General features: G+C 46.8%; 1 protein-coding gene across 1 annotated transcript in view; it reads right to left on the reverse strand.

Annotated features, from left to right (window-relative positions):
- Positions 1–391: 391 nt before the first annotated feature.
- Positions 392–14118, reverse strand: part of asl (argininosuccinate lyase) — a 44027-nt gene continuing 30300 nt past the window's right edge. The window contains exons 11-16 of the mRNA XM_038814105.1: positions 12941–13025; positions 11227–11286; positions 7665–7748; positions 6407–6487; positions 4404–4510; positions 392–833 (exon numbers count right to left, since the gene is read on the reverse strand). Of these exons, the coding sequence (XP_038670033.1) occupies positions 686–833; positions 4404–4510; positions 6407–6487; positions 7665–7748; positions 11227–11286; positions 12941–13025 (565 nt within the window). The 3' untranslated portion in view covers positions 392–685. The remainder of the gene's footprint in view (positions 834–4403; positions 4511–6406; positions 6488–7664; positions 7749–11226; positions 11287–12940; positions 13026–14118) is intronic.

The raw sequence follows: 14118 nt of genomic DNA on the forward strand, positions 1-14118 counted from the left end.
CAGCGCATGTGGAAAGGTTGTTCAGCGGCATGTTGAGGTGGATGCCAATTGGAAAAGATAAAGTTGGAGTAAGAAAAAAAACTGTTTTGGAATTCCTTTGGCAACTGACCAGGGAGTGATTCTCGGAGCAGGTGACTGTGAACAGTGAGGGCCTGTGTGAAGGTACCTCAGGAATGCTTCAGCGGACATTGCCAATCATACCTCTGACTTGCCCATCCACACTGTTCTAAAAATCATCCTTCATATCCAAACAGAGTGGTTTCAACATCAGCTCGTACGCGAGGCAGAATTCGCTACCCTTTAAATGGTTAGTAGATGCCCCAGTTTAAAGATTTCTTTTACTCCAAAAAAGATTAAAATAGAAGTGGATGTTCTGAGCCGCACTGTGAAATCAGACTCAAATCAATCAAGATTTATTTTGCTCAGGTTTTTTCTTACAGATCAGATATGAATTACAGGTTACAATACCATATGATAGCCATTATACAATTTAAATTCAGTTCACTGTCAATTATCATTACTGAATTTAACATCATCCCCACCGTGGATTTTATAAGTATTCAAGAATTTTAGTAATTTAACAGAAATGTTCCCCCCCCCCCGTTAGAAAGTATTTCGTTTTCCAATGTAAATCATTTGGCTGTTTAATCTGTCCAGTCGCAGTTGGCTCCAAGAGCGGACAATCTTAAGTGCTCTGTCTTTTTTTCAGCCACGCTCTCAGTTGCTCGATCTGTGACATCACGCTACTCCTCGCAGTGCCCCCAGCGGCTGCATACTGCTCCACGCTGTTGGTGTAATTCCAAATCTTCGACACATCACTCTCAAACAGAGGACTTTTGGAAAAAGAGAAGACATTGATTAGGTGGAATGTAACAGTTAGATCCTCGTCACTCAGGTAGTTAAAAAAAAAGTGATGGTTTCCACCCACGCATATCTGTGTGGAAAACAAACACTTATAATAATCATAATTATCTTTATTGTCACAAGTAGGCTTACATTAACACTGCAATAAAGTTACTGTGAAAAGCCCCTAGTCGCCACACTCAGGCGCCTGTTCGGGTACACAGAGGGAGAATTCAGAATGTACAGATTACCTAACAGCACGTCTTGCGGGACTTGTGGGAGGAAACCGGAGCACCCGGATGACACCAACGCAGACACGGGCAGAACATGCAGATTCCGTAGGGACAGTGACCCAAGCTGGGAATCGAACCTGGGACCCTGGCACTGAAGCAACAGTGCTAACCACGGTGCTACCGTGCCGCTCATTACGTGGCAAAGTCTTAACTCAAACTCACCCTGGACTTTTACAGGGCTATTATTAACCACATTCCATTTAGCTTGGTTCTTGGAATAAAATTAATCCCCATGTTCCCAATTTCAGATGAATAATGACACCAACAGTAGGCGCACAAAGTAAGCAAAATGAAAAATGTATCGTAGAACTCACAGGTATAGAAGGTGTTATCCAAACTGTAACAGCAATAATTTTTTAATCATCATTTACAATAGTTTCTTAAGAGTTATAAAATGAGATTACCCAGGTGAGACGGTGGCATAGTGATATTGTCATTAGATTAGTAATCCAGAGATCCCAGAGTAATGCTCCGTGGATCCGGCTTTGAATCCCACCTTGGCGGATGGTGGAATCTGAATTCCATGAAAATCTGTATCTAAAACCATTAGCGTAAAAACCCCTCTGGTTCACTAATGTCCCTTCGGAAAGGAAACCTACCGTCTTTACCTGGTTTAGTCTACATGGGACTCTAGATCCACAGCAAATGACCGAACAATCCACTCAGTTCAGGGGCTGTTAGGGATGGGCAAGAGATGCTGGGCCAGCCAGCAATGCCTACAACCCATGAATTTATTTTAAAAATTCTAAATTTAAAAGGAAATGTTTTTCCCAACTTCAAGTTAATTTACTTTACTCGTATTAGCAATTTTGAAAAACCTGAGGGTCGACAAGTCCCCTGGGCCAGATGGGATATATCCAAGGATTCTTTGGGAGGCAAGGGATGAGATTGCAGAGCCTTTGGCTTTGATCTTTGGGTCCTCACTGTCCACGGGGATAGTGCCAGAGGACTGGAGAGTGGCGAAAGTTGTTCCTCTGTTCAAGAAAGGGAATAGGAATGACCCTGGTAATTATAGGCCAGTTAGTCTTACTTCGGTGGTTGGTAAGTTAATGGAAAAGGTCCTGAAGGATAGGAGTTATGACCATTTGGAAAGGTGCTGCTTAATCCGGGATAGTCAACATGGATTCGTGAAGGGTAAGTCTTGCCTCACAAATTTGATTGAATTCTTTGAGGAGGTAACTAAGTGTGTAGATGAAGGTAGAGCAGTTGATGTCGTATACATGGATTTTAGTAAGGTGTTTGATAAGGTTCCCCATGGTCGGCTCATGAAGAAAGTAAGGAGGTGTGGGGTAGAGGGAAATTTGACTAATTGGATCAGTAACTGGCTATCACATAGAAGACAGAGGGTGGTGGTGGATGGAAAATTTTCAGACTGGAGACCAGTTACCAGCGGTGTACCACAGGGATCAGTGCTGGGTCCTCTGCTATTTGTGATTTTCATCAATGACTTGGAGGAGGGGGCTGAAGGGTGGGTCAGTAAATTTGCTGATGACACCAAGGTTGGTGGAGTAATGGATGAGGTGGAGGGCTGTTGTAGGCTGCAAAGAGACATTGATAGGATGCAGAGCTGGGCCGAAAAATGGCAGATGGAGTTTAACCCTGATAAGTGCGAGGTGATTACTTTTGGTAGAAAAAATTTGAATGCGGATTACAGGGTCAACGGCAGGGTTCTGAGGAATGTGGAGGAACAGAGAGATCTTAGGGTTCATGTCCACAGATCTCTGAAGGTTGCCACTCAAGTGGATAGAGGCATGAAGAAGGCCTATAGTGTGTTAGCGTTTATTAACAGGGGGCTTGAGTTTAAGAGCCGCGGGGTTATGCTGCAACTATACATGACCCTGGTGAGACCACATTTGGAGTATTGTGTGCAGTTCTGGTCACCTTATTATAGGAAGCATGTGGAAGCATTGGAAAGGGTGCAAAGGAGATTTGCCAGGATGCTGCCTGGCTTGCAGGATAGGTCTGATGAGGAAACGTTGAGGGAGCTAGGGTTTTTCTCTTTGGAGTGGAGGAGGATGAGAGGTGACATATTAGAGGTTTATAAGATGATGAGGGGGATAGACTGGACGTTCAGAGACTATTTCCTCGGGTGGATGTAGCTGTTACAAGGGGGCATAACTATAAGATTCAGGGTGGGAGATACAGGAGGGATATATCCGAGGTAAGTTCTTTACTCAGAGAGTGGTTAGGGTGTGGAATGGACTGCCTGCTGTGATAGTGGAGTCGGACACTTTAGGAACTTTCAAGCGGTTATTCGATAGGCACATGGAGCACACCAGAATGACAGGGAGTGGGATAGCTTGATCTTGGTTTCGGACAATGCTCGGCACAACATCGAGGGCCGAAGGTCCTGTTCTGTGCTGTACTGTTCTATGTATGTTCTATGTACTTTGTTCAAACATGACCAGTTCCATTCCTAGATATGAAAACATTCTGATGTCCCTCCCCCCCGGCCGAAGTTAATGTAAACAAGTACTCGGCAAAAACAAATCAACTCCCCCTTCTGATTAAACAGAAACAAGATTCAGTTTCCATTCTGGTATCTACTGATTTGTCAGCTCCAATGTTCAGATGATACCAGAAGCCACAGCAAGAGGCAAGTCTTACCCTATCTCTAAAGAAAATCTATCTTCTTCTCAACAGCCCTCCAACTTCCTCACCAGCACTGCGATCAGCCCTAAACTGGGGCTTCCTGCTGTTTGCTCCTGACCTACCCCAATCCAAACCCCATCTGCTCAAGGCAGCCTTAGCCCTCAACTCCCACTTGCTCCTCTTGCAACCTCTCTTGGCACCCACTCTTCAATACCAAACAACGGCCCTGGAAAAAAAAACTAGCGTGAAAAACTACCGGGGCAGCACGGTAGCATAGTGGTTAGCACTGTGGCTTCACAGCGCCAGGGTCCCAGGTTCGATTCCCGGCTGGGTCACTGTCTGTGCGGAGTCTGCACGTTCTCTCCGTGTCTGCGTGGGTTTCCTCCGGATGCTCCGGCTTCCTCCCACAGTCCAAAGACGTGCAGGTTAGGTGGATAGGACATGCTAAATTGCCCTTAGTGTCCAAAAAGATTAGGAGTTATTGGGTTACGGGGATAGGGTGGAAATGAGGGCTTAAAGTGGGTCGGTACATTCCTGATGGACCGAATGGCCTCCTTCTGCACCGTATGTTCGATCAAAAGTGAACCACCAACCCATTGTGATTCATTTCTGATACTTTCACTGACATCTACTCTTACCAAATAAAGATGAATGCAATTGATCCATAATACATACCTAATGGTCTTCAAATCATCCAGGGAGAGCTCATTCATTTCAATACCTTTCTTTTCTGCCAAGTGAACAGCTCCTCCAGAAGCACTGTGGGCTTCCCTGAATGGCATCTGCAGCAAAACAAATCTGGTCAAGTATTCAGGATTAATCATAAACAGACGGAAAAATATGCCAACACACATACACGTGCCCAAGAGTTTAACCATCTGAAATATGGTTTTTTAACTATATAGTACTGTGTAGCCGTTTGCCATCCTTAATAGGCAGCACAGTCCGTTTAGAGAGAGAGTTACTTTAGAAACCAGAATACTAGAGGTTAACCAGACCGATGTACAAAGGCAGTAAAAACAAAATGATCACAGTTTAGTCATTTGGACTGCACATCCTTTATCAGTGCTTAATGCGTGATAGGCTGCAACAACATTCTGCCTAAATCTGTATTTCTAGGGATTATTTCACATAAAAACAAAACAATAGATTTTAATTTATTATCGCTGCTAAAGTATCATCAAATTCCGTGAGTGACGTGATAGGCTGCAACAACATTCTGCCTAAATCTGTATTTCTAGGGATTATTTCATATAAAAACAAAACAATAGATTTTAATTTATTATCATTGCGAAAGTATCATCAAATACCGTGAGTGACAAAGCAATCTGTGCAGTCAGAAAAGCATAAAATCATACAGAATTGAGAGGCACACACCAATTTTGTTAGTGGAATTGATATTTTAATATTTTGGAAATGAAAATGGGTGTAGAGTAACCTTTTTGAGAACGCAATGACTTTTGGAAGTTGTGTGTTTGTTCACTGCCAAAGATATCTTTTTGAATTACGTAGGATTGTTGCTACACTGTAAGAGAATCTGGGCGAGATTTATCAACCGTGTCCCGCCGGAATCGGGGGGATCCAGACTTGAAACGTTAAGTGAATTTAACTGCTCACTTAACTATGCCCAAGTCAGATCTAACCAGCCCCCGGGATCTACCAGCCTCATTGAGGAGACCCCAGCCAGGCGCCGGTGAGCACTGGTCCCCACAAACAGGGACCAGGTGGAACGGTACTTGGTGGGGTGGAGGTCTCCCAGTCGATCGAAGACCCTGAGTGATTGGCCTGTGGGCAGAGTGGCACCATGCCACTGCTGATGCCACCAGGGCACAGTGGCACTGCCAGCCTGACACTGCCAGGGTGCCCGGGTGGTACTTCTAGCCTGGCAGGGGCACTGACAGGATGCCATGATGGCAGTGCCAAGATGCCCAGGTGGCATTTTGCCCACACCAGGGATCGGTCCTGGGAGAGCCCCGCCCATATGCGGTGGAGCACTGGTGAGGGCGTGTGTGTTCTCCCCACCCCCACCCCACCCACCCCAGTCCCCAACAAGTGTTCCGGCAGTCGCACTGGGAGATTAAGAGCTCGGGGCATTTTCCTGCGCTGGCGAACTGACCTCCTCAGTGCAAGAAACGTGACTGAGTGTGGACTCGGTCAGGTATTTCTCGCCGAGGCCCAAATAAATAATAGAGTGCCGTTCGATAGTCTGTGTTGCTACACTGGAAGAGATTGTGAGAACAACATCACTGTCACCCTCAATAAGAGGGTGATGGTTTAACAGCTGATTGAGTGGAGAATCTTCAAAACACTGCCGAGGTGTACAGCAAAACGGTCAATCCAATCGTCCAGCAAGAAGTTGCTGGGCAATCGTCTTGTGTCACTGTACTTGATACTCTCAATACCACAGCAGGTTAGCCAAGCCTAGAGCTCGAGGTTGTAATGCACTGGCTGATCTTAAATAGGTCTTTTTGGAATTAGCCGATGGAAACAGCAGCTGGATTTGACATTTTCCCTAATGTTGCCGATTAAGAGGGTGGGTCTTAAGGAAGAAGTCCTTTGCTAATCCACAATGGGTTTCATCACCAGAACATCTTGCGGCACACAGGCAGCGGCTAAATTGACTGGGTGGTGGACATTATAAAACAGCTTCAGCTTTAAGGCATGATCCAAATGCTCACCTTCTTGCGGACCAAGTAATAGGCCAGATCGGTAGCCAACATGTTTGGGCTCAAAGCCTTCTTCATGACATCTTCATGAACCTTCAGGAAAAAAGTAACATTGTACACACTGAACAAAACAATTGCCTCCTTTTATTCTTTGATGGGATGCGGGCATTGCTGGCAAGGCCAGCATTTGCTGCCCACTCTCCATTGCCCCCGGACTGAGCAACTTTCATGGTCACCATTCCTGATACTAGCTTCCCATTGCAGATTTTACGAGTTGAATTGAAATTCCACCCATCTGCCACGGGTGGAGATTTGAATCCATGTTTCCCCAATGGATTAGCCTGGGGTTCTAGATTACTAATCCACTTTCTAGGTTCTAGATTACTAATCCACTGACATTACCTATACATTACCATCTCCCCCACGTCAAAGAGCCAAGAAAGTCGAAGGGAGATACTTCTTGTTCAAAGTATTTCTCCGTGCCACCCCACCGCCACCCCCAACTCTCCAAACATATCCAATAAAACATTATCGTCTCATAAGAATTTGGACTTAAACTTAATAACCAAACTAGGGGACAATCAGGCGGCTATCTCGCAACAAAAAGTACTCAGAGTTAAGACTTTAACTCTCCATTCTACAAGTATTTAAGAAGAATTTAAACATTTGTCCCAATATTGCTTACACATTGTAGAACCTCTGCAACTAGACAATAATGATAAATTTAATGAATGTTAATTTATTGTTTTACAAAAGAACAAATCTAAAGTTAGGTCCAGAATAGCTCCTGTTCTGAAGTAATAGATCTAAAGGGTATCTTTAAATTAATAGCTGTTACATTCAAATCACAATTACTCAGATGTTTCAATTTTTGCCATGTGGTTAAAATCTTGGGTAACGCGAGGGTTATGTCCAATTTGGTCACTGAATATCTGAATCAAATGAATTGCCACCTTCTGATTAAAACTGCCTTTACTCAATCCTAATGACATTCTTTGGTCTCGCCTTGGAAACGCTGCTGGTGTGGCATGTATCTTTGCAATTCCCTAATCACTGCGTGAAACTCTGAACATTTTGGATGCAGAGTGGGAAGTTAGGCCCATGCTCTCCAGGTTTGATGTTGTCCTTGCATTCGGCAAACAGCGAAAGCCGGATTCCACCATACTGGGTTGGCTTCCAATCAAGTTGTCAGGCATGAAATGCGGAGGTTTTACCATGTGTATCACTCAGCATTAATATTATCCTGAAGGTAAAATGAGGGGGCTCTTACCTTTAATGTAGATATTACACCTGATGCCACTTGGAGTACGGCAGTGACGGTGTCAATGCTTTCAAACATTGCCTCCTTGTCTTCCTGTAAAAGTGAAACAGGTTCTCACAATTCATAATGGACAACACTGTATCATTCCTTCTTTTTTCACCTCAATTTTCTTCTCTCACCCCCCCACCAATTCCTAAACAGGTCATCTTCTTGCTGATGTACAGGAAAAGGACTTTGAACGTAGGGCAGTGCAATTTGGGTAAGGTGGGATAAATGGTGACAGTCTATTTAATTGTCAGGTAAAAGCCTAATAGTTAACTTTGGTTCTCACCTTAGTAAACTGTGCAGAGATCTGGGGCGCAATTTAATGGAAAACAGAGTCCCGGTTTTGGCTTGAAATACGAGGTGTCCTGAGATTTAATGGTCTTGTTGCGTCACCGAGTGGGGTGCGATGAGGCCGTTTGATCAAGCCCAGGAACTGGAACCCAAGCTACGCTTCAAGCGACTCAGAAATACTAAACCAATCGCCCCTCTGCATAAGATCAACTAACTCAGCACAGGCAAAGAAACAAAGTCAGCACAGGAAAACAAAGGTCCTGGTTTAGAGTCACACATGTTTACAGCATGGAAACAGGCCCTTCGGCCCAGCTTGTCAATGCCGCCCAGTTTCTATCATTAAGCTAGTCCCACTCGCCTGCATTTGGCCCATATCCCTCCATACCTACACTGCCCATGTAACTGTTTGAACTGGCTCAGTATTTCATTGCCATATTGTGTGCCCCACATCACGTAGATTGCAGCAGTTAAAGAAGGCAGCTCACCACCATCCTCTCAAGGGCATTTATGAAAATCGCTTATTGTCACAAGTAGGCTTCAATGAAGTTACTGTGTGATGTACCATCAATTGTACGCGAGGCGAGTGATTTACCAAAGTCTGGCTTTAATTGACTAGAACACAGCTCTGCGATCGTCTACAATGGAAAGGGACGATCGTCAGGCGTCTGACCATTTATACCTCGTTAATAGAGGCGTGGTTAACTCAGCCTCTCGGCCAATGGGTCGAGAGGCACATGACCGACCAGGGCCAATGGTACGCCAACGTTCTGGCCCAATGGCAGACGAGTATGCAGATCCTATCACCACACTGTGAAAAGCCCCGAGTCGCCACATTCCGGCGCCTGTTCGGGAAGGCTGGTACGGGAAATGAACCGTGCTGCTGGCCTGCCTTGGTCTGCTTTACAAGCCAGGTCTTTACCCCTGTGCTAAACCAGCCCAGTTAGCGATGGGCAATGAATGCTGGCCTAGTCAGCAATGCCAACATCCCCAAAATGAATGAAAAAAACCTGATCTAGCACAAGGACTGTTGTCTATTTGGTATGGACACTGGTTTAGGACGTTTAAGGGTTAATTCTCAGTGATGCAGCGTCAATTTGCCACATTGATGGGGAGATGCAAAGTGCTACCACCCCGCCAAAGGAATGAATTTCTTTGGATCCAAATTAATTCTCAGGATGTGGGCTTCATGAGCAAGGCTGGCATTTATAGCCCATCATTAATTGCCTCAAGATGGTGCTGGTGAATCTTCTTCTTGAAGCTCTGAAGTGTTTCAAAACAATTAATTGACTTCACAGAGCAGTTAAAGTCCAGGTAAGGAGAGCAAAAGCACTCAGTGTCAACCTGTTGGGTTTTTAGAAAAATCTGACAGCTGCATGGCAGTCCCAATAGATGTCAGCTTTCAAATAAGATTGAATTCTTCAACTAATAGAGAGAGATATCAACTGGCATTCTCTGGATTAACTATTATAACCAGGCAAGATTCACCCAATAGTTAAGTCAGATATTAACACAGTTATCGTTATCCAACCGAGACAAATTGAGAAGTTAACAAGATGGTTTGAGGGTCACAGGAGTTAGCTTTAGGTAGTTCCCCCCCTCACCTTGGGTAGGTGCCAGGTTAAACTGTCTGGTCTATTGGCCAACATCAGGACAGGGGGAAACAGCAGTGCATCTGCCAAACCTAAGGCTGGGTGCAGGACAACCAATGCACAGTGGCAACAGCATGTACCATCTACAAGATGCATTGCAGCAACATACAAGACTCCTTCAACAACACCTTCCATACCCTGACCACTAACACCTAGAAGGTTAAGGGAAACAGACACAAGGGGCAGGATGTGGCCCAAGCCTCTGACTAAATTCTAACTGACTAACTGGGGGCTGGTTTAGCACAGGGCTAAATAGCTGGCTTTTAAAGCAGACCAAGGCAGGCCAGCAGCACGGTTCAATTCCCATACCAGCCTCCCCGAACAGGTGCCGGTATGTGGTGACTAGGGGCTTTTCACAGTAACTTTATTTGAAGCCTACTTGTGACAATAAGCGATTCTCATTTCATTTTTAAATTGCCCAAGATATAGCCTGCTGGACCGGAGCCATTTTATGTTTGGCAGCCTGTTAATTGGCCGTGCGAGAGACCTCCACTCCCATCCGGAGATGATCCAATCCAATTCTCCTTCAGTTCAGCAGTCTCAGCAACACCAGGTGTGAGGCGTGGTCCTTGCTGGGACCACAACCTGTCCCCGAAGTAGACGTGATTAGAAGGCCAGAATGGAGATAAGTCCGAGCGGGAGGGTCCTGACTGGCAGGTGCCAGAAACTGGTGTGAGTCACCGACTTTGAGGGAGTGGGATGAGGGTTACATTGGGGTGGTATGACCTTGGGGGGAGGCGCCGGGGGGGGGGGGGGGGGGGGGGGGGGGGGGGGGGAGAGAAGAGATGCTCTTGGTGGGCCTAGGACAGATTCCTAAGGCGCCTGTGCCCAGTAAAGTGCTCAGACTACTCACTATGCATGGGCCTTCCATTAAGATAGGCAAAATAGTGGAGAGGGGGCAGGTCAAGACCAGAAATGAGTCACTTAAGCATCTCATTAGGCCCAAGAGTGGGTACACTGCCCACGCTTTCTCATAAAATGATGGTCAGGCCAGGGATTCAAGGAATGGCGGGGATGGGGGGGTTGGAGACAAGGGGGCAGGCCATGCGCTGCATTTTACAACTCCCCCACCTGCCTTCAATCGTATGGGGAAACATAAAATCCTGGTCATGGGAACAGCATCACCTCTAATTCACACACCATCCAGACTTGGGAATTCATCATTCTTCCTTCAGTGTTGCGGTGTCAGAATTGGGAGTTCCCTTTGTTCCAGAACTGTATATCTTTACCACATGGGCTCCAATATAATTAAATACAGACCTGTCACATCCTTTTGACATTCCCAAACAGCCAGTACACAGCAAGACTCCGTTAACAGCAACGAGCTGTTAACTCTGTTCTCGGAGAACACTATGGTTAACTACTAGTGCTTACATTATGCCAACAGTCACGGTTTGGTAAAGGTATATTTAGTTTACAAAACAAGTCTATCGGACATTATTAAACGTTTATCTAAAATGTTTCCTAAGCGGAGCATTAACATTAAATGTTTCAGTAAAACTCATCAGACTTTGGTGAAAGGACACCAAGAGAGTGACATGAATATCTGTAACTTTACTGCTGAGGTATAGTGAATATCTGGTTACCTGCAAATCCTTATTGTATGTGCTTGGCAGACCTTTAAGAGTCATCAAAAATCCGGAAAACTGTAAAGCAAAACAAAAAAATTAAACAGCGTACTTCAAAGAAAACCCATGGTTGGGGGATAATGACTTTCTCAATGACCAAATCTAGAGGAATAAAGTTGCACACACATACACTGGACCGCTGGCTGGCGAAGTATCAACAATATCATCGCAGAAGCCATATCGTCCAAATTATTGAAAAATTGCCCTGAAATTTCAACCTGTGCAATGGATTTATTTTGCAGCAAATGTCACATTGCAGCAATTCAGAATCAACTAGGCGCTTTGTTATAAAAATTCTCTGTTGCACCAGTCAAATTATTCACAGAAATCTCTCTGCAGCTGGGGACCTACAACTGGTTGCAGTGACCCTAGGTTGGGACGTGTGCTAACTTGAGGAAGGGTAGTAAACAGCTGCGTTGCCATTCCAATAACATCTTACACAAAGGCCACATTCAGCTGTGGTATCCTCAATGGGTGACTGGCCAGCTGATGTTCTTAAAGTTCATGTAAAACATTGGGCAAAGAGTGGGTAGTGGCAGTAAAATGTGTCAGATGGCCATCCTACTGGGCTCTTGCCTGCTTTGACCTCACTGAATTTTATGGTTGGGTCGGAATAAGCCTGGCTGGTACTCCCATTCTTGCCCCAATTGAAGCCCTTATGTGGCCAATTAATTATTGCTTACTGCGTTTACTGCACTAAATTTTCAAGGCTGGCAGAAGTAGTTCAGGGGTGGGGTGGGATGGGAGGGAGGTGGGGAGGCCTGAAAGGTCGCCATGCTCAGGCCTTAGGCGGGAGGGGAGGGGAACCATTTTCAGCGTTGGGCAACCCGCCGACAAATAGGGTGGGTACTTACTCCCACCCTCGCCTCTGCACTAATACCGCTACCCCTCTCTGCCCTTCCCACCTGGTCCTTGGCCCTGTATCCTCTGTCTGCCCAGAGTGCTCCGAAACTTACCTGGTCCTGGACTCCCACAACTTAGACTTGAGGACCGCTTGCAGTTCCAGTCCTGTCCACCAGAGCGCTTGCTGCTGGCACTAGCGAGCTGTCAGTCAATGTGAATGGCTGACAGCTCTCCGAGGTGTGACTTCCTCCCAAGCGAGGGGCAGGAGTTCCACCTCCAGCCAATTAATGCTCGCTGGAATGTTAAATGGCTGCGGGGAGCCAGTATCGATGGCGATGCGTTCGCCACAGACTCCTCGGATGACGGGAAGAGAAACTCTGCCATCCGCAAAAATCCTGGCCATGGTCACGTGGACATATCGCCCCGTGAAACTGTTGCCTGCCCAAAGGAGGGGAAAATATTTGGGGTAAAAATTTGAGTTTTAATTAAAGTAAGTGTACATGGACACAAGAGTGCTGAGTCATTCAGAATTTGCACTTTGGACTGGGTGTTTGGAAATGTCAAAACACACCCGGATCAGATTTTGCGCAAGCCACAGTTTTGGCCATGTGCCTAACCTGGCCTCAATATCTTCGTGACTTCTCAGGTTTAATTGAAAAAAATGCGTGTGAATCATGAGGGAATTAAACGCATGAATCAATAGTTTAGACTGCATTTGGGCTTAACTGACTGACAGTCAAAATGTGCAGTTCAGTTATAAATACTCACAGGAGTTAGAATGAGGGAACAGCTGAACTCAGCCAGCCACACAATATCACAATATACTTACCCGCCCAAACACACTTCCAGTCTTGCCCCGAATCAGTTCCAGACTATCGGCATTCTTCTTCTGGGGCATCAGGCTACTCCCAGTGCTGGAAGAAGATGAAAGTTCTTACCACAAACATTTAAATGAGCTAAACAGTTGCTCTTTTTCCTCACCTCACCCATCCGGTAAGATACACATAATGGAGTCCCCTTCAAGGTATATTTACGCGATGACTCAGTTCTCGAATGTCACTGCCACAGCTGCAGAAGCTTTCCCTAAGCAGACAGACAGGGCTGGATTGTTGCTATGGAGACAGGGGGCGCGATTCTCCGACCCCCACGCCGGGTGGGAGAATCGCGGGAGGACCGGGCGAATCATGCCACGCCACCCTGGCACCCCCCGCGATTCTCCCACCCCCCCTAAAATGGCGTGTCGCGCTTTGCGACAGGCCGCTCGGAGAATCGCCGCTCGCCGTTTCTAACGGCGACCGGCGATTCTCCGGCCCGGATGGGCCGAGCGGCCTGCCGAACCCGACCGGTTCACGCCGGCGCCAACCACACCTGGTCACTGCCGGCGTGAACAGCGCGCAACCGCTGTGTGTGGGGCCTGTGGGGGGCGAAGGGAGGATCGAGCACCACGGGCGTGCTCAGGAAGTGTCTGGCCCGCGATCGGTGCCCACCGATCGTCGGGCCGGCGTCTCTAAAAGACACACTCTTTTCCCTCCGCCGCCCCGCAAGATCAAGCCGCCATGTCTTGCAGGGCAGCGGAGGGGAAGACAGCAACCGCGCATGCGCGGGTTGGCGCCGGCAAACCTGCGCATGCGCGGCTGACGTCACAGGCGCTGCCGGCCGCGTCATTCCCAGCGCGCCGTTTTGACGCAGGCGTCAAGGCCCGGCGCCCGAGATTCACACGACGCCGCTCCTAGCCCCCTGGGGGGTGGGGAGGAATAGGGGGCGAGGAAGGCCTCCGACGCCGGAGTGAAACACTCCGGGTTTCACTCCGGCGTTGGCTGTTTGTCTCCCTTTGGGAGAATTGCGCCCAGGAACTGGGAGTCAGGTTTGTTTTCACGTCAATCATCAGTGGACAATTAAATAATGTCCCAATTTGCACATGGGTGAGTCCTTAACTGAAATTGTGACAAAATCCCGACCAATTGGACCCAGGAGGTGGATCAGGCGAGGTGTGGGAGTGATTTAGAT

This window comes from Scyliorhinus canicula, chromosome 12 (genome assembly GCF_902713615.1).
Source record: "Scyliorhinus canicula chromosome 12, sScyCan1.1, whole genome shotgun sequence".
Classification (NCBI taxonomy): domain Eukaryota; kingdom Metazoa; phylum Chordata; class Chondrichthyes; order Carcharhiniformes; family Scyliorhinidae; genus Scyliorhinus; species Scyliorhinus canicula.